Source organism: Ambystoma mexicanum, chromosome 12 (assembly GCF_040938575.1).
Source record: "Ambystoma mexicanum isolate Mex_15411 chromosome 12, UKY_AmexF1_1, whole genome shotgun sequence".
Lineage (NCBI taxonomy): Eukaryota > Metazoa > Chordata > Amphibia > Caudata > Ambystomatidae > Ambystoma > Ambystoma mexicanum.
In genome coordinates this window covers 592,761,929-592,783,196 of record NC_090936.1, presented here as the reverse complement: position 1 = coordinate 592,783,196, position 21,268 = coordinate 592,761,929, and the positions used below count along the sequence as shown (strand labels likewise).

Sequence of the window (21,268 nt, the reverse complement as noted above, 5' to 3'; positions counted from 1 at the left end):
TTTATTTTTTGAGGACATACTATATGTGTCAGCACAGTTATGGGCTGTTAATCCACATGATGTTGGGTTACTGAGAGATGTGACCCCAGTACACAGTATATTGAAGTCAGATCAGCCAGTATGTGAATGATCGGTTGGCATGTAGTGAAAATTAACATCAGTGCAGGAGGGTTTCTGTTGCATTATTGCAATTGCTGGCTCACAAAGGGTACAAGGCAGATAAAAAGAAGCTGCAATACGGCCAATAGGAGGTACTATACTTGGCAAACAGGAAGAAATATTACCAGATAGGGTGGCAGCAGTACGCGCCACCCCTAGGCCCAGTAATTTTAAGGAAATGTAGCAGTTTTTTGGGCTTATGTAATTATTGTAGGGCATGGATCCTAGACTACGCAGTCTACACAAGGCCACTGTTACAAAGTCTCAGGGAAGGACAGAGGACTTAAAAAGTAAATTAGAATGGACTGACAAAATGACTAGACAATTTGCGGACTTAAAAGAAGCCATTTTCACGACCCCCGTTTTAGCAACTCCAGATTACATACAGGAGTTTTATTTATTTTCCCACTCTGATAAACGGCTCATGCATTGACGGAAAGAGACATATGATATGTTGATAGGTCATAAATAATTAACCAGGGGACTGGACGGAGGCACACGGGGCAGTAGTGGCGTGCGCTAAGGGGGGGGTGGGTTATAGTGACCACCCCTGTAGAAAGCGAGACCATGGTTTCATACACAGCATTGACCATATTACAACTGGACCATAATTACCTGGGGAACTGATCAGTCCCAGGTTTGAAGGTCCATATGAGGTGGTGTTCTGTACTCCACTCACTGTCCGTATGAAGGAGTTAGATATTGGGTGTATCCCTCGGATGTCCGAAGAGCACCTGAGGCAATGCAAAGCTCAATCAACAAAGTGAGGACATAGTTAAAGAAAATGGTTTGTTTTTAAAGGTTCCATGCCAGGGTGGTGTGCAGTGGCACACGCCTGATTTTTTTTCTTTATATTGTTCAATTTTTTATTGTTTTTGACTTTTTTTTATTAAAAGGTCCAGAACCCGGTCGGCCCTGGTGTAAAAAGAAAGTCAGAGTCTCTCTCACCCTCTCCCTCTCCCTCCCCTTTTATGTAGGGATAGGAATTTAGTATTATATTGTTTTGCATGACACTGGTTGTGGTTGTGGTTGTTGGAGTAGATGAGGGTATGTCTGTTGTACGGGGTGGTCATATGAAGGGGCCAGGGGGGGGGTGATGGACAGTTAGAAAATAATGCAAATAGGACTATAAAAAAAAGGAAATACAAAATGGCTCACTTTTTGCCAGCCACCCCTACAAGTATTCTTAGACAAATGAAACAGGAAGTACGAATGATATACAAGGGGATGGGCTTTGACATTACTGATATCGAGTACCCAGAATCCTCCAATAGCTGTTACTTTGATATGCACATTGCAGGAAGGAATATAATCAATGAAAACTGTTACGCGAGTGCACTTATCCCGCACGCATCAGGGGCTCCTAAGGTTTTAGTTCCACACTGAGTCCCACTTTCATAACACCAGAGGATGCTGAGAATGGGTCACTATCCCACATCATTGAGGCGGTGCAAAATCTAGATGTTCAAATGAAGAAGGTGGAGTTCAGAACACAGGTTGGCTATCATTAACCTTTGATTGGGTCCTGGCATGGCTGGGGGCAGCAGTAAAAATACTGGTTCCTGTTATCGTATTCTTCTTGGTCCTCTTCTGCACGTGCCAATTGGGTCTCCGATATTTTGTTCATATAGTCCCTAATGCTGCAAAGATGATGGTATCAATTGGGGGATCTAAAACACCTTGCCATACAATAAACAGCGAAACTCAAATATGTCTGGGGTTGTAGATATGTCGAGTGGGGATGTGGTGTTCGCTAAGGCTGGCAGAGAACATGAGGTAACTCAGCAGCTGTTTGCTGTCCATCAAAAACCCATGCAGGCTAAAGGCTCAATGCACACACACAATGCAGAATTATGAAAAACAAGGTTTTTAAGGGGAATTACTGGACCACAAAAAATATGAATATAATGAGTGAATTATGCGGAGCATGACGGGAAAATTGGTTTATATATAAATGTTCATAATGTAGCAAAATTATGATAAACAGGAGCTACAATGTATTCTTGCATAGGCTAACAGTATGCTAAGTAGTATGCCCTAAACGGAAACCCGGCCGGGGAGGAAGGAAGACTGCAGCATCCCTATTAAGGGAAGGAGGACAGTTTTGGATGAGCAATGCCAGCATCCAGTGACCAAGTGAAGAGTATTTAAGCTCCCTGCCTGGCACCAGTCTGCAGGAGCTGGGAACGGTTAGGGACAGACTACACTGTTCAGGGAGCAGAGTTCTTTGCCCCATCCTCATTTATGTACAGATAAAACTGGTTATTCTTGCAACATAAAGACTCTTGGCCTTAATTCCCTAGAGGAGTGACTTTAATCTCGTGTGTGCGTGATTAGGGGTACTCTAATAATTAAGGGGTACCCCTGAAAATTGGGCTACCTTTCAATGTGCACAAGAACATTTTCACAAAAAAAGTAACAAAAAAGCCATCAGGAAAAAGTTATAAGTATACAAAGTATCCCAACTGCACTTCACTGTTAAGTGTATGTGTGTAATTGTAAAAATACAAGAATTCCAAAAGAGAGACAAAGGGCCTCATTACAAGTCCAGCAGAAACCGAGCTGGAAAAACCAGCAGGTTACCGCCGGACTCTTATTACCATTCCACCTCCGTGAACCGGTAATTCCGGAGGCGGAATTCTGTAAATCCCCATTCCCATGGAGTCCAATAGGGGAATGGGGATGGGGAAGTGGAAACACCGGCATACTGTAATGGGGCTGGCGTTTCCACGTCCGCCTCCAGGCGGGTGGTGCTAAACCCGCCAGGTGACACCTCCCGCCTGCAGGACTCGGAATCAGCCGGTCTGGAAAGAACGGTGGTGGCAGATTTACCACCACCATTCTTTCCGGACCGGCTGACTCGTAATGAGGCCCAAAGTCTTGGGGACCAGTCAGTTTTTATTATGAGCAAAACAGGTAAGGGAAGAAAAACGGAAGCTTTGACGTCCAAAAATCAGGACAGGGTTACAAAATAAGCAGAAAGACTGGAGGTCCCATAGGAATCTATGGAGGGAAAGGTGCAAAAAGACAATCTTTAACACTGTGTTTTTCTTCACTTACTTTGCTACACTACAGTGTTCTATTGCTGATCTTACTGTGCCTAAAAGTAAAGTGTTGTACATTCTGCCTACCTTGAATTGTTAAGAGTGCTTTGTGTGCGTTTAATAGACCCCTCCACTTCTCTCACACGCTCCCAAGTCTAAAGCCTTACTGCTCTGTCACATTAGCTTGATAGAGTCTGGGATAGAAATTATTGTCTTTCCCTCTTGACCAGAAGAGTGTGGACTTTCAAAAAAATCCAACTTAAACTCCTTAACTGTAATTCTTCACCACAAACTGCTCAACGCAGCGAACACTGGATATAGAAAGCAAACAACACTTTTACTAATGCTGTGTTCACTGTGCAGGTCCAGTTGGTGGCCCGTGGATTAAGCGGTCTATTCGGCAAAGATAGACTCCATGAAACAAATTTCGCCGAATATAGGTAACATGGTTTGGGTGTCAAAGTCTTGGATATAACTTTTCTGTTGCGTTGTGGGAAAAGCATAAATGAAAGGGGGCTGATCTTGAACTTCTTTAAAGACTCTACATCTACGTCAAGTGAATTTTGGCCTTGAAAGGACAAAGAGGTTCAGTTTCAAAACCATGGAACCAATATTTTGCTTTATATTATGGCCAAAACCACCCAGGTGTCTGCATGTCTGAAGACCAGAAATGCGCATGACATTTCGTGAGTTTCACCCCTTATAGAATCCATCTCAGTAAGATGTGCCCCCGAGTGGGAATTTGGGGGAATCACAGTGATCTCTTTTGGAAGAACCTCTATTTGAGGAGGGTTTTCCTTGTTATTCATATTGGTAGGAGCTGAAGACCACAGCCTCTCGTTTCAGACCATTGGTTTTCCCATTTGTGCAAGACTGTTCATACTTCCCCTGTGAAGCCTCCTTAACTAAGCTTCAAACAGGAACCAACAAGTCAGCATTACTCAGCTTCTATTGTGCAATTTTTAAACTCTTTGGTGACAAGAGCCCACAAGCTTGAGACAAAATTCTGTCTAACGCCCAAGGCAGACTAAGCTTACAGACGTTACGATGGCCTATCCTCTGGAACCTTTAGTTTCACTAAGGACAAAACATTAAGCATTGAGTGAAGAAGTACAGGAAACCTGACAGGATGGAAAACAAAAGGTCATTCTCCAAAGGGTCAGAAATCAGGAAGTCTGATGCTTTGGTGTTCTTGATTGCTCAAGAAGAACTCATTACTGCAATGTGGAGCCCACATTGTTACTACTAAGGTATTAGCCCATGCAGACCTATTTGGTCATATACACTGTCATTGCTATGGTATTAGCCCATGTTGACTGATGATGCTAATGTATCAACCTATGCTGTCTGATATTACAAATGTATTAGCTGTTGGTGTCTGGCATTACCACTGCTATAGCCTATGTTGTTTGATGCTACCGCTATATTAGCATACACTATATGATATTAATATGGTACTAGCCCATACAGACTAGAGGCTCACTATTGATAACTGCATTTTGCCCACTATTGTTGTTTGCATTCTGCCTGCCCAGAGGCCCACTATTTATATTGGCATTTTAGCTCACTGGCCCTCATTAGGACCTTGGCGGAGGACCTTGGTGCAATTTGCACCATGGTCCATGGCGCAAAGCTGCCAACTCCGCCACGGTGGTTGGCGAACTTACCGCCCCATGCCGACCTTGGCGGGGCGGTAAGTCCCCAATCCCCATTTTACCCTTCCCCATTCCCATTCTTGCCCCATAGGGTATAATGGGAGTGGGGAAGGCGTTAATTACGCCACCGTAAATTACGGTGGCGTAATTAACAACGAGTCCCGTAGCGCCATGGATTTTTCTGCCTGCAAAAAGCAGCCATAAAAATCCTTCCATGGCGCTACGGGAACTCGTAGTCTGGCGGAGAGGTACGCCATGCACTACGCCGGCGTAATACCCTCTCCGCCAGGGTCCTAATGAGGGCCACTGTCACATTTTTCCTACTCTGGCAATCTGACCAGTTTAAGGCTTTACTGCCCACATGACACATCAGACACCACCACGCGTGGAGAACATCCCCCCCCCCCCGCACACCCTTCCTGCCCTCCTACTGTGCCCCCAACCCCCTGCCCCAGACAGCCTGACACAGACACACCCTGTGTTGCCCACCAGAACACTGAACAGCCCACCAGACAAGGCTATCATCTGCACTAACCCCCCCCCACCCATGCCCTGCTCTCTCCCCAGACCCACCCCCATAAGAAACCAACTTCTAGGAGTTTACACCAACCTCAGACCATTTGCGCCCAAACCCAAAACTCACCTCCCCACCAACCACACCTAGGCTAAAGACACCCTAGGCACCACCTCCCCACTCGCTTTGCACCTCTCTACGCTATGCAACCTCTCTGCCAGAAACGCCAAATGACGTGCCAGGCTATCCAGACTATATGAGCCTCGAGCCAGGGACACCATCCAGTCTAAACCGACGAACCGGACCTCGCCTATGCTCACGGGCATTCCTACTAACCGCCCCACAGACACTCCCAAGCATAGCCTTACTAATACTACGACTAAGCACAAGATTCACAACTCAACCACCATACCTACCAGCACCAAAACTACCACCCCACCCATAAGAGGCGCCTTAATCAATGCACAATCTATAGTAGCCAATGCCACAGACATAGCAGACCTCATTCTGACAGAAGAACTAGACTTCCTAGCCATCACTAAGTCCTAGCTCCATGCAGGCGCTGGCCCAGCTCTATCGTTAGCCATCCCTGATCACTATACTATCATCCGAGCGGATAGAACAGAATCCAGAGGCGGATGCCTCGCGATAATTGCCAAAACACACATCATCAGACTTGACACCACAAACCACATCCCTTCATGTGAATCCTTCACAGCTAAGCTTCCCACTGCCAACTCCCAAACCAATACCATCCATTTATTCTACAGACCTCCTGGACCCCTAGGCTCCTTCGAGGAAGACCTCACTACCATCCTCTCCAACAACCTAAAAAATACTTCCCAGAGCCTACTATTAGGAGATTTTAACCTAGGCCTAAAAGACCCCAAAGACCCCCAAGCTACCCTCATTAACAATACCCTGTCAGAATTAGGCTTAACCCAAAGAGTGTCCACCCCTACCCACAACAAAGGGAGAACCCTTGACTGGATAGCAGACCACAACTGTGTGGCCTCCATCACCGCTATCACCCCTCAACCATGGTCTGACCACCTCCTCACCTTCGCACTCGAAGCCTCAAGCCCCATCACTGATAACTTATTAGCCACATCTATCCCCACAAGAAGAAAAACATCACAGTGGAAAAACTCTTACCCCTCATTCTCCCAACCTTGAACCAACTCTCAGCTACCTCCAACCCCCACTATCTTGTAGAAAGCTACAACAATAGTATGCGCTCAGCGATAGATGCTATTGCACCGCTAAAACTGGGAAAATGTAAGCTGAAAAAACACTTGAACACCTGGTTCTCTGCCCACCTAAAAGCTCTCAGACTAGAGAAACGCAAAAGGGAACAAGCTTGGAGACAATCGCCTACAGACATCAACAAGTTTATCCTCAACAAAATAGCTTCCACCTATAAAAAAGAAATCATTATCGCCAAACAAGAGTCTTATAACCAGAGAATATTACAAGCCAAATCCAGCACTAAAGAACTGTTCACTATCATCAAAGAGCTGGAAACACCTGTCTTAGTCCCAGACACTTGTGTGAAAGATAAACAATGGTGCACCAGTGTCCAAACTGCCCTGTCCAATAAAGTTGCAGGCCTTCAAATCAAAATCAACAACAAGAAAGAACCACTAACTAACTCCACTAACACCACCCCACGTCCCACTCATCAGAACCCTATACCTAAACCACTCACCCGCTTCAGCTTCTCCAAAGTCTCTACGATAGAAGTGGAAAAAATCATACTCAGCCTTAAACCCGCTAATTGCCAGGGCGACCCTTGCCCCTCACAAATCATCAAAGATGCGGCAAGAGAACTCTCACCATTCATTACCAAACTCATTAACGCCTCCTTCTCATCAGGCACCATCCCCAACAACCTCAAAGAATCCTGGGTCCTCCCTCTACTCAAAAAACCTTCACTAGACCCTTCTATCTATACCCACTAACTACAGACCCATCACCACCGTCCCCTTCCTGCTCAAAATATTAGATAAGACAGCCTATCAACAAATACAAAAATACCTCGAACAAAACCATCTCCTAGGAATCCGGCTCTAGACCCCAACATGGGACAGAAACCGCTCTCATCGATCTTAAGGCCCAAATCGACACAGAGATAATGGGAAACCTGCTTTACTGCTTCTCCTAGACCTCTCTGCAGCATTCGATCTAGTTGATTATAAAATTATATGCAACCACTTGGACTCAGCTGCCCACTTCTCCCAAGAAGCCATCGGCTGGATCGAGTCGTTCCTGAGCAACAGATCTATGCGCGTCTTTTCCATCTCGGCTTCCGCTGACCCCATCACATGTGCGGTCCCTCAGGGTTCTTGCGTCATCCCCACACTGTACAACGTGTTCACGAAGCCCCTGTTTGATGATCTTGACGGTCTGGGCATCACCTACACTAATTAAGCCGATGATCCCCAGATCCTCATCCCGTTGACGGGAGATTACAACAAGGATTTGGCATTGGTGAACAAGGTGTACCTCATCATCCAGGCATATATGGCTTCCCACAGTCTATGCTTGAATGATGACAAGACTGAACTCATCATCCTCGGATCCACCCCAAATCTGAACAAACTGGACCATAACTACACCAGCTTCATTATAGTACGGCAATCCCATCAAGGTAGCCAAGGAAGTGAAAACCCTAGGTATCTAACTGGACTCCGGCCCTCTCCTTCCATAAACAGGTTAGCTCCATGGCCTCCACCTCAGCCGACACATGTAAGCTTATCAGAGCAGCTAAACCCTTCCTATCCACCCAGAACTGCATTACCATAGCCAGAGCCCTTGTACTATTGAAACTGGATTATTGTAACACCCTTTATGTAGGAGCCAACAAACAGGTTACCAATAAAATCCAGACACTACAAAATAATGCTCTCAGAGCAGCACTCAGCAACCCCAAGAGAGAACACATCTCTAACATCAGGAGAACCCATAACTGGCTCACAACCACTGATAAAATCCTGGTCAAAATAGCCTCCTTATCACACAAATGCCTCAATAATGCAGCCCCCCGCTACCTAGCTGACAGAATAAGATACACCCCCCAAAAGGCCCACTAGAACTAGCAACGCTAACCTGCTCACAGTTCCCAGGTTCAAACTAACCAAAATGGGCGGCAACAGCTTCCAGGTGAAAGCAGCCCAACATTGGAACTCCTTACCACGCTCCTTAAGGACACCTCAAACCTACCCACACTTTAGACCTAATTACATTCAGTGGCTAAAGAACAATGACCAATAACTTTGCCTTGTAAATTTTGTAAATATGTATAACCATAAATTGTATTACACTGTATCACTGTATCCACTGTAACTGTATTAACATATGTACACACTGTAAATTAATGTACAGCACTGTAACTAAGCTGAGAATAACCTTGCTGCTCCTGCGCCCTCATACCTTCGGGTCTAGCGCGCATTATAAATGAATAAACATAAACCATCCTCTGCCAAGGCAGCCAAGGAACCATCCTTGGTCAAGGCAGTCACCTCTACCAAAGTTAGCATGACCAATTCAGCAACCCCACACTCTACTCAAATGCGCCCTGATTAACACTAGATCTCTCCCGGCCCACGCCACCGAGATTCACAACCTGCTCACTGACCTAGACCTAGATATCCTGAACTTCACTGAAACATGGCTGCATGAAGCTTCAGGCCCCTCCATCTGCCTAGCACTACCACCAGGATATAATATGTTCCATAAAGACAGAACCACCAGCAAAGGAGGTGGGGTGGCGCTCATCGCCAAAAACTCCCTTACCATTAGACAGATCAGCTCATCTTTTGATGAGCACACTGATGCACTATTGGTCAAACATGCCCCCCATTCCCCCCCACGAGACTATTACCATACATGCCATTTACCGCCCTCCTGGCCCTTTATTAGACTTCCAAGCCAACTTTGTCCACCAGCTAGGGGACAACCTGAAAAACAACACCAAAGCCATCCTCCTAGGTGACATCAATCTTGGCCTTAGAGGCCCTAAGGACAAACAAAGCAAAGCCCTTGATAAAGCACTCCTCGACTTAGGCTTCATTCAAAGAGTCACCGATGCAACACATATCAAAGATCGCGTTCTGGACTGGATAGTAGACCACAACTGCGCTGTGGATATCAGCTCCATCACCCCCTGCCGCTGGACAGACCATCTCCTCATACACTTCTATATCCCCACCAATCCTATGTCCAAGTCCAGTAAACCTGCACCCCCCAGCTACTACCAGATCATCCATGCTCCTCACGAAAGAAAGGATACTCCCCCCTCCTAGAGGCATCATCAGCCCTGAGGCCCCCTTTTTCCACAGACCCTGCTGCGCTGGTAGACATATACAACTCTACCATCTAAACAGCCATAGACGCCATTGCGCCTCTAAGAAAAAAGCCAAAACCAGGAAACATTCTAACTCTTGGTTTACGCAAGAGCTATTAGAACTAAGATCACTAAAGCGAACAGCACTTACCAATTGGAAAACCTGCCCTTCCGTCTCCACTATCGAGCCCTACAAAACACCTTGCCTCCCGCTACAAAAAAGAAATCACACTAGCCAAATCTGCATCATACACCGCTAGAATCGCCAATGCAAATTCTGAGCCTAAGGAACTATTTCCCATCTACAAAGAGCTAACACCCCACCCAACAGACACGCAGGAAACATGGTGCAACAATATACAAATCGGCCATTCTGCAGCAACAAAAAAGAAAAAAAACACACCCTTTAAAAAAAAAAAAACCTCAACACCAACGCACTGCCTGAAGCCAATACACCACACGCCCCATCACCCCACCCAGACAACAAAGTCTTTAAACCCTTCTCCTTCAGACAAGTTTCCAAAACAGAAATCCTAGCCATCATGAAGCACATTAAAATCTCCTCATGCAAGGGAGATCTGCCCTGCGGCACTCAAAGACTGTGCAGAACCCCGAGCTCTGCTGATCACAGCCTTCATCAATGCATCACTCTCCAGAGGCATCGTCGCCCCCTCCCTCAAAGCAGCCTGGGTACGCCTGCTTCAAAAAAAAAAAAAAAAATATACAAAAAATAATTTTATTAAAACCCCTTGCTCGATCCAGACATGCCAAACAACTACAGACCTATAACCACAGTCCCCATTCTTGCTTAAGCTTCTGGACAAGGCAGCATACCTCCAGATACAACAATTGCTTGAAGACAACAACATCCTGAGTAAGAGGCAATCTGGTTTCCGGCCACGCCACGGTACCGAGACTGCCCTACACGTTTTATAAAATCAAATTGAGCAAACCATGGATAAAGGTAAACCAGCACTGCTCCTGCTCCTTGATCTGTCTGCATCCTTTGATCTTGTAGATCACAAGACCCTATGCAGACACCTCAAGGATGCAGCCCATTTTTCCCAGCAAGCCACCCCCTGGATCACCTCCTTCCTGGAGGGAAGACAAATGAGAGTGTTCTAGGACCAGGCATGCGCCACCCCCATCCACTGCAGAGTCCCTCAGGAATCCTGCACCTCTCCACCCTCTACAACATTTTTGCCCTCCCTCTTTCAATGACCTTGACGATCACGGCATAGCATATACTAACTACGCCAATGATACACAAGTGTTACTCCCACTCACTGGTTCCTACGAACAAGACAAAACCACACTCAGCAAGATCTACACCCTCATCCAGGCCTGGGTAGCGGCTAATGGTCTATGTCTCAATGGAGACAAGACTGAAATACTTCTAGTAGGTCCAAAACAAATCCTTGACAAGTTGGATAGTAAATACTCATTCAACATTGACAACACTACCATCACAACATCAGCAGCAGCCAAAGCTCTAGGAGTATACCTAGAGTCCACTCTATCCATGTCACGGCAAGTTAGCGCCATCGCCTAATCAGCCGCACTAACAACGAAGATCATTAATGCTGTCAAACCCTTCCTCTCCTCCAGAAATTGCTTGTCGACAGCCAGAGCCACTGTGGGGGCAAGGCTGGACTACTGCAACGTCCTGTTCCTAGGCACATCATCCAAAAACCTGAAGAAACTCCAAACCACACAGAACAAAGCCATCAGAGCAGCCCTTAGCATTCCGAAGAGGCAGCCCATATCCCAAGCCAGGCGAGACGCCCATTGGCTCCCATTTAAAGAGCGCATTCTCTTTAAAACCCTCTCCATCACACACTCCTGCTTATCAAACACAGCATCCTCCTACTTCTCAGAAAGCATGCACCGCGCCACATCTGAAAGACCCAAGCAGGCACAGCACTGCAACCAACTTGCAGTCCCTACCTTTAAAAAATCCAGAGCAGGAGGCGCGAGCTTTGCAGTCCTAGCCCCAAAAAACTGGAACACACTACCACCCTCACTCAGGAAAGAGACCTCCCTCACAGTGTTCCGCAAGGCACTGAAAACTCAACTCTTCCAATAGCCACTGTCTCATAGGCGCACTCCGTCTCAGAGGTGACGACCAAATGTTTTTGCTATTACCAACGCATCTAACTTTCATATGTATGAGAACACACTATGTAAACTGTTGTAAACCACTTGCAAACTGTTGCTCGCGTAAGCAAGTATCCTGCAACAGCACCACAATGCCCAAGGGCTGATGGGCGCTTTATAAATGCAAATAAATAAACATGTTTCCCAAATAGATTTCAGCTGTAAAAACTATGGATGAATGACTCACTTTAAAAAAATAAAATAAAAAATTCTACTAATTTTGAGCTTGCTACCAAAATGGACAATGGAACATAAAACAGAAGTCAAATGTTTAGAGCAGACAGTTGCTGTTAGAATGGTTTTTTAAAGTCTGGCCTTGTGGACCGTGTTTAGGAGGCCACCCTTGTTATAGTGAACAGGGAGAACTTCTGAAAGCTTAGCCAAACCAATCAATCAAGGTAGCATAGGGAATGGTCAAGGCTGCGTCTTGGAAGAGCCGAGTGGGGTCAGGGGTCCACAGTGAAGCAATCACCGATTACACATAGTGAATTATAAAAATACTCGTTATTGTAGGCCCAAGAACACTATGAAAGAAAATGACTAATAACAGGTACTACTATCACACAATACTAAATAATGTGAAACATATATACAATCACAGTTATGCAGTGCAAAATCAATTCACCCCCCAAAATACCTGAAAGAGAAGATAAATCATATTTAGCACCACCAGTCCACAGGAATTACAACTCTAGCTTATAAAGTCCTTCCACAAATTGAATGCGGCCCTGTGCCCAAAATTTAGAAGTTTCCAAAGAGTTTTAGGATTTGGGGAATAGTTAAGGAAAGTATCCTGGGATTGTGAAGATGGGTTCAAAAGTCCCTTGATCGGTAACAAATCAATCATCTCTTTTATGGACGATACCACTATTGTCAGGGACCAGGGTGGAGTTGGCCTCTTGATATTATTAGACATTTCAGACACTATTGATCACTCCATCTTGGGTCAGTGTCTTAGAGATTGGTATTTCAGAACAACTCTCCAGTGGTTTGTATCTTTTTTTGGCAGATGGCTCCCAGACTCTTTACCTCCTTTGAGGGCCAAGTAATCTTCTTTTACCTCAGGGCTCAGCAATATCGCCCAGCTTTTTAACATCTACGTTCGGTCTCTTGCCGGTTTAATACACGCATATGGCTGCCGCTTCTAATCTTACACTGATGATACCGAGCTCATTCTCAAAGTAGACCAAAATCCTCAGGTGTCGGCAGTGCATATGAAAGCGTGCCTTGCAGCTGTACGTGATTGGATGAAACCAATTGGCTCAAGCTAAATGGCGACAAGACATAGGTCCTTGTCAACGGCCCACATACTGCGCGTCATCTCTTTACCCCCGACCTTTGGCCTTCTAATCTAGGGACCTTCCCCGCACCACACCGGTTGACTCAGTTAAAAACCTCAGAGTCAAACTGTGGTATCTTTGTCATCTGAGCTGCAGATTAGGGCCACACGTTTAGACTAAAAGCATTTTTTTAAAAAGGTGATATCCTTTCTACCTTATTCTCTGCAGGGAGCAGTCGTTGCTTCACCGATTTCTGGGATCCTTGATTATTGCAATGCCTCCCCCTATTGGCTCAGCCCAAATATTTCATCAAGAGACTGCAAAATATTCAAAGTTCTGCAGCTTGCCTAGTTGCTAGTTTGCCAAAATATGCTCACACCTCTCCTATCATGGCCAGGCTCCATTGGCTTCCTGTTGACAGCAGGATTACATTCAAAGCTTTCTGCTTGACCCATCTAGCCCTGCACAGAGGGTGCTCTTTTTCTTCGAGAAGATGGTCCCTCATCTTCCAACCAGAATATTCTGCTCTGCAAACACTGCCTGCCTGGTTTTTCCCAGGTTTAAAAAGAAGTCGTTTGGTGGCAAAGCTTTTTCAGTTGCTGCCCCTTTCTCTGGAACACCCTTCCTTTGGCACGAAGGTTGGCGAAAGACCACAGTAAATCCCAGAAACTACTGAAGACCTTTCTCCTTCCCAGGTAAAGGTATCCCTCTTTGATAGTTCGATCCAAATGTTTCCCTGTAAGCGGCAGGAAACTTCCTGGTGGCAGTGCGCTCTACAAGCAATCATTAACATAGCATAACATAAGATGTTCACTGGCGAGTAAAACCTTTTTCTACCTTTTGGGGGGCTTTAGGTAACAAGTATTGCCAAAGCCAAGAGTTTAAGTTCACAAAATTTTAAAGGGTGGAGACAGGGGTACCGTTAAGTATGTCTGTAACTTACAACCCGTAAACAGAATTTTTCTCATACTTGGACCATATTTGGAGGGTTGCCTGAGGTAAGTTTACCCACCTTTGGTTCCGGTCGCAGACGCCCAGGAGCTGTGGGTGCAAGAGATGTGCTGGTCAGGTCCAGGATGTGTGTGCAACCTCTTCTCGTGGAATAATGCAGCAGGCAGCGAAGCAGGACTCTTCCAGGCACTCGGCAAGAATCCGGAAAGCCAGATGTTGTGGTCAGAGGAAGCCTATCTCAGGACCAGTCAATGGCATGGAGCTGGAATTTCGCAGGAAGGCTACTTGCTGGACAAGCGAAGGCCCCTCCAGTTCCAAGCCGAAACGCAGAACGACAATGCTTCTACCGTGGCAGCCCAAACTGGTGTTCATCAGCCGACAGGATGGCCCAGGGACATTTTCAAAGACTCAACTTGCTGGGCTACGAGAAGACAGCAAGACTGGTTGTACCCACCGGTCCAGAGGGTCGAAGCACCGCCGAGGGACTTCTGAGATCAGTAGCCAGACATGGCTCCACCAGGTCTGCAACAAGAATTGGTCACCAGGCCTCTTCACGGATCGTCCACGGGACTCCCACTGTCTTCACAGCTACAACAGGATACTTGGCTACTCTTCAGATCTGGAGAAATAGCCGCAGGACCCCTCTTATTCTAAATTGAGGTGAGCACAGAAAGTCAGTCCAAACAATAGAACATTTGCACCACACACACACACACCCCAGCAGTGGTCCAATCAGGGACCACTGTGGGGGTTGGGGGCGGAAACTCATGCATACCCTTCATACATACAGAAACCAGTTTGTGTATTGGGACCAGTCAGACGCAACGCACATCCTGGCTTCCAAGTCACATGGCTTGCACTAGCCTGTGAAAAGCAAGGCTTTCCCAGGCAAAGGCATGATCATAAAAGGATTTTCCTGACCCGGCAAAGCAGGAATAAGGCAAAAAGAAAAGACAAGATGGCCAATGAACAAACGATATACCTTTTGGCAGGGCCATGTTAGGACACTAGCCACTGTTAGTAGCCAAACATAGTAAACGTGAGAAGTCTTTAAAGTGCAGTACAAAATCATGAAAAAGTAACTGCCGATACCAGTTTGTCTTTACGAACACTTGAAAGTAACCAAAAATCCCTTTGGGAGCAGTCTAGGGTGACACAAAAGTATCCCCCATTGCACTGCATTGGAATATGCATCGTGCAATGTGAAAGAGCTACCAAAAACAGATAACATGCAAAAAGGAAAGGGAAACATTTCCCAGTACTGACAGCCTGCAGGAATAGTCAGTTTACAAATAACAAGTGAGCAAAGGCCCAGTGGGGTGAAGCTGAAGGCTAACCTTCACTGTAAAAAGTCAGGGCATGGTGAAGAACAAAAGCAAAATGTTTGGTGGTCCATAGAATATGGCGGGAAAGTTGATAAGAGAAAACTTTCCTAACAGGTTGTTATAGAGATTTATCATTTTTACACTTCATCCCCCCTCCTTTTTGCTGGACTTCTGGACCTTTTTCTTTCAACCCCTGAATGAGTGGAGCCTTTTATCACTCAATCCTTTTGGAACCTATTCCACCTGTACTATGGAGTCTGTCTGCTCCATAGACCTTAAAGGCATACGTGTTTGCCTACTGCAGCACACAGCTCCTTATGGGCAGCGTTTCTATGGACCCTTAGGGTCCTCCTTTGAGATTCTTTTTATATATCCTTAAGTAACTACCGTTCTTAAGGATAGAGAGATACTTGGCATCTTTCCCAAAACTCTATAATCTGAGAGACTGGCACACACCACCTTCAGTGGAGTGCCAAAGGGATACCTAGTATCCCCCGGTCTCTACTCCTGTGACATTTTAGTCACATAGACAATCTCCTAGTTATGGCTTGGGGCAGTGGACGTGTTCTACCAACTATTGTGTAGTTTTTATACTGCAGGCTATTTTCATAGCCTCGGTAGTGCACAATAGGGGCACCCACGTACCAACTTGGGGCCTCCTTTCTTTTTTTGCCATTACTAGCGTTGTTGTTCTTTGTTAGCCCTTCTTCCATTCTGGGAGGGGGAGGTCCGTGTTTATGTTTTGCCTTTGGGGGGGAACCCTTGTGTGTCCCCACCTAGGCTCCAGAGTGTCTGGTCAGGCAGGAAGTGGGAGAGGAGTCTTCCATCCCCCGGTCCTTGTCTGGCAGAGTGTCTGAATACAACCGCTCCCACAGGGGGGGGGGGGGGGTGTGGCTGTCGTGCTTGGATAGCCAAATGCTCGTTTCTGTAAAATGGTAAGAGAGATTGCAGAGGAGTGTGTGCTGTAATCGTACAAAATGTGAGGCTTCTGGCATGAAAAGCAAGTCGACCACTGGAAGCTGAGGTAATCGAAGAAGACGACCAGGGATGCCTGCAGACCCTTTGCAACACAGTGAAGCGACCACTGCGGTCATGATCAAGTTTTCTGTGCGACAGGCGCTCCGAAGAGGACGACTCCTTCCCGTTGGCTGGTGGGAACAACCACCCAAGACGAACTTTGAATTGAGCCATATCCCCGAGGTCCTAGGAGTTTCCAGAGCTGCGGAACTCCTAATACCAGGACACCGGCTTTCCATTTCTAGTGCATCGTCGTGGAAAGGCCAAATCCATCAAAATCTTTGTTGACAACATAAGGACACTCCAGAGATCCAATCCAACTCGCCCAGAGCCCCTCATCAGAGCATGGGACTGCAGGAAGCGAAGTAGATTCACCAGGCGATCAGTGTCCTTTGTTGGTGCTGCAGAAAAGATGGCAAAATCGAAGAGTGAACCGAGAAGTTGAAGGTCGTGCCCCAGGTCCTCCCTCGAGACTGCTGCTGAGAGATCCTGTCCATTGTCCTGCCTTCAGTCATCAAACCAAGGAATCCAGAGGTTGGATCCAGAGCTGCAACATTGGGGAACATCCACCACAAACTATTTCTTCTAACATAAGGTGCTGTGGGGGAAAAGCTATTGCTTACCCGATTCCAGAAAGTCGCTCCAGAGGATTGGAGTGCACCTAGAGGTGTCCAGGTCACCCCCTCTTACCTCCGACTCAATCCGCTGCTTGTGTCCCTTCATCTGAGTCCTTAAAAGGTCGCCCTTGTTAGTTAACTTGCTGCTCCAATAACACTAGAGAATGGAAGAAATCTACAGGAACGCTTCGTATTCTGCTGCTTGTCAAGGCTTTCAGCCCGCTCCGAACTGCCTTTAGCTAGGGTTGCGTTTTGGGACCTAAAAGGCTTACTGGGCAATGAAACCCTCTCTAAAACCTTGAACCAGGCTAATGTTACACAAACTAACTATTTTCCTCCCTTTAAGTGACTTTACTATGTTTGTTTGCAGAGTAAATGTATTACCGTATGAACTGTTAAAAAACACAGGTGCGCCAAATAACCGATAATAACATTGTCTAACTCTGCTACAAATGTAACCGCGAACAAACACAAAAGTGAAAGTGCCCATTGAAGTGTATTCAAGTATTCCAAAGTGTTCTATTGTAAAACTGTACAGTATTTAAAGTGAATCTGGTGTATATAAAATATATAATTTTGTATAAATTAAATGTATAATATTTTCTTTGGTGTGAATGTCCAACTAAGGTTCAGTGTACTTCCCTACAGCACACATCCTCCTCTTAAGATAAGCTCGACTATTATGACATTCTACCAAGGTCCTCAGTTAGTACAGATTGATACTAAGAGCTGGAGATCTGCAAACCACTGGGATCGATTAGTTTAGGAAACTCCCTTAACACAGGCATCATGTTAATGCTCACAAAAGTTCACTTGCCCAAGAATGGGTGGATATTTCCAAATCGGACTCCTGCAGAGGAGAATTATAAACCAGTTATTCTCTAACCAATCCATGTTTGGAAACTGATCAAAAGAGGTGCAGGATTCTAAGTAGATTACATACTACACCTCTACCAGACATCCCGCTTCCCAGCTGATGGATGGGTTATGCAGCGCAACTAAAGTATGCATGGCGCAGTAAGCAGAAACCTGGCTGGCTTCTACAGCGCAAGCATACCAAGGCATCAAGAGGGCATTCCCCGACTCACCTGAATGTCCCAGGAGACACCTTTAACACACAGATATCACTGCACTTGCAAGCACATTCTAAGGTGCTTGTGAAGTTATTAAAATGCCAATGCTGGAGAACATGTATACAGCCATCACGTACACAGGCCAAGATTCGAGTGGCTGGGGGTGGCGTGTGCACTGCAATGGTTTCAGAGAACTACAAATATGAGAGATTTTTCCAATACCTTCTTTAGGAGGTCCCGGGCATCTGGAGTGAGGTACGGCGGCAAAAACAGTTTCCCCTTCAGAATCTTCTCCATTGTCTTCTTACGATTTTCTGCTGTGAACGGTGGCTGAAAGGGGCAGAAAAGATGAGGTAAGTCTGGGCACATGATGTGGAGAGATCATGAAGGAGTAAAGTAAGAATCAAAGGAAACGAAGATAGGAGTGCAGAATCGGGGGCTGCATGCAGTGTTGGGTCATGTGACTCTTTACTACAAGTCTAAAGGAGGAGCAGTAACTCAGTCTGTGGATGTCTCTCACTGCTAGCATTAGGACCAAGCAGCACCTGATGTCATGTTTATCCACAGTCTAAGGGGTGTATCACCTTATGATAAAATATTCTGCAACACTGAAAGGATAAACATCGGATGAGGGCACTTCCTAAGAGACAGGAAAAGCAACAACTAGTAAACTACTTCCTACTAGATGCTGATGAGCAGCATCTCATTGCTACCCGGGGCCACAAACTGATTCCACTCACTCTGGTCTACTGTGGCAAGTCAGAAGGACACGGACACTTTAAAGACATGGTTCACAAGATTGTATTAAAGTAAACATAAGTACTATGGGTGGTCCCTGCCTATCTTACTAACTAAGGTGCTTGTCAGTCATTCGTGAATGTTGTAAGGGTGCAGAAGTAGGAGACTGACACATGGGTGGCATGTTGTTGGTTATAGACTTATTTAAAACCCAAAGAAAAAGGAAAACCCTAACTATGCCCATTTCTAAGAGGGGTTTCCATGTCTCAAACTAAAGATTCTGTCAGGGGGTCTTGTCAAAAGTAGATGGTCCACCATCGCGTCAGAAACCCATTTCCTTCCCTTTCATTCTGAATCAACTGAAGAAAAAGGATGATCTTCTTGGTTCAGAAGAATATCCCCTCTCTCTCCCCGGACGATTTCCCCAACCTTCAGTTTATAGGGAAAATAAAATGTTCTTCAAGGGCAGAGAATAAGAAAGTCTAAAAAGGCTTGTTGGACTGACTCTCCACCAAGGCGCAAAGAAAAAGTCTCTTATCTTGACAATGTTCACAAGTCCTGGGGGAATGTTTTCCTTCCCCAGGTTGCTTACGATGCCAAGCGAATGACTTCCTTCTCTTAGTGGTTGCAGAATGTGCTGGGGAGTTTTACTAATGTCCATCAAAAGGTAGGACTTTAAAAGACTCACACTTGCAAACAGGGCACCAACTCTTAGCATGGGCCTGAACCACACAAGTTTTGTTGGGGGCAATGGCTGAGCAGCCAGGCTCATTTTACGAGGGAGAAAGGACTGTAGGTGGGATAACCAATGCAATATTTACAGTAAGTAATTACTTTTGTACTACTTGTAGAATGGCAGTATGCAATTTAAAGCCAAGTAGAACTTTTCTAACAACCTTTCAGAATATTTGTTGCAGGTAAAGATTGATGAAACAAAACCAACAAAAAGCAGGTACATACTTGTAATTATTTTCACAGAGGCCTAACACTTTAGAAGTCCATCCCTTTCTAGTTATGAGGGTCTGAGTCAGATTGGAGGGCAAAACAGGTAAGGCACAAGCTGTAGAAAGTTCCAGAGGAAGTCTTCACTAGCAAATAAAGCTTTTGTTGAAAATGGGGTTCAGGGACTTCGGTGAAGGTTCCCTGAATGCACACAGGTGTTAGGCTTCTGTGAACGTGTATGGGTGAAGTCCCAAACACATAAATCAGCACTCCAGAAAACCAGGAGCAGCAAAACAACTCTAGAGTCTCACAGTACCTTAGAAGTGAAGAAGAGGATGCAGCACAGCGCCGCAAAGATGCTGCAGCAACAGACCTGGTCACCGGATTCCTGGTCAGGCAGATGAAAGAAGGGACAGTGGAATGGATCTTGCAGCAGCAATCGATTGAAGCGGCTCTCAGCAAAGGATTCTTTGGGGTTCTGTGATTTTGGCACCTTTATCAAAGCACTGGTGAAGAACGGTTCCAGTCTGGTCGATTTCTCTCACTTTCTCAGGCCATCTCTCTGATGAGGGGACTTCAAGGAGTGGAATTTTGCCTCTGGAGGTCTGTAAGGAGTTAAACATTTCGGAAGGATTCGATCTTCGGAAGGCGATGCACTGCACAGTGGCCACAGGTCCCATGGTATTGACGGTTTGCAGCCCGTGAAGGTCACAGCTCGTCGTGGGATGGCTCGAAATGCAGGTCATCTCAAGACTGATTGGTCCCACCAGTCTAAGGGTGAGAGTCCTCTTCGGAGTTCTCCTGATGCTTGGAAGAAGGGGTTGAACAGCAACAGTTAAACAGAAGGCATCTCCAGTCGTCTGTAAATGGGTGTGGGTGTGGGCGTCTCGCCTCTTCTTCCTCGTTGTTACTTCATTTCCAGCGGTCAGCTTGTCTTCGGCCTCAGGATACGTGACTTTTATGCAGGAACCCAGCCAATCAGCACCCATGCACCATTCAAACTCTTGTCTGCCCCCAAGTTGGAACTGGTTCCAGGCAGGCACAGCAGAAAACAAAGAGTTCGAGCCCCCCCAAGCCTCCCCTCTCCTTTCCTGTCCTCCTAGACCCACTGGAGCATTGGCAAGCTTCACAAAGGGATCCCGCCGAAGACAAAGTCAAACCAGGACCTCCCCCACCCTGCACGGCAGAAGGACCAAGAAAGGACAAGCAATCTTGAATTGGCGAAGAAAAGAACACAGTCACCATTTTGGACCAATGTTGACCCTTCTCTGCACTCCCACGGCTGTAAGTACAGCCTGTGAGTAAAAATTGCACAAAGGTAGGATATACCCATTGCCACCAGGCATTCAGATTAGCTTGTTACTGTAAACAAAAAGTTACAGGAGCAGTGAGAAAGGGGATACTGTGTAGCCCCACAGCACTCCACATAAGGTGGGGTGTCCAGGTCTCAC

General features: G+C 46.0%; 1 protein-coding gene across 1 annotated transcript in view; it reads right to left on the bottom strand.

Annotated features, from left to right (window-relative positions):
• The window catches only part of RPS6KB2 (ribosomal protein S6 kinase B2), a 236,027-nt gene that overhangs the window by 124,631 nt on the left and 90,128 nt on the right, over positions 1-21,268 (bottom strand). Inside the window, exon 10 of the mRNA XM_069628963.1 lies at positions 18,360-18,467. Coding sequence (XP_069485064.1) covers positions 18,360-18,467 — 108 coding nt within the window. The remainder of the gene's footprint in view (positions 1-18,359; positions 18,468-21,268) is intronic.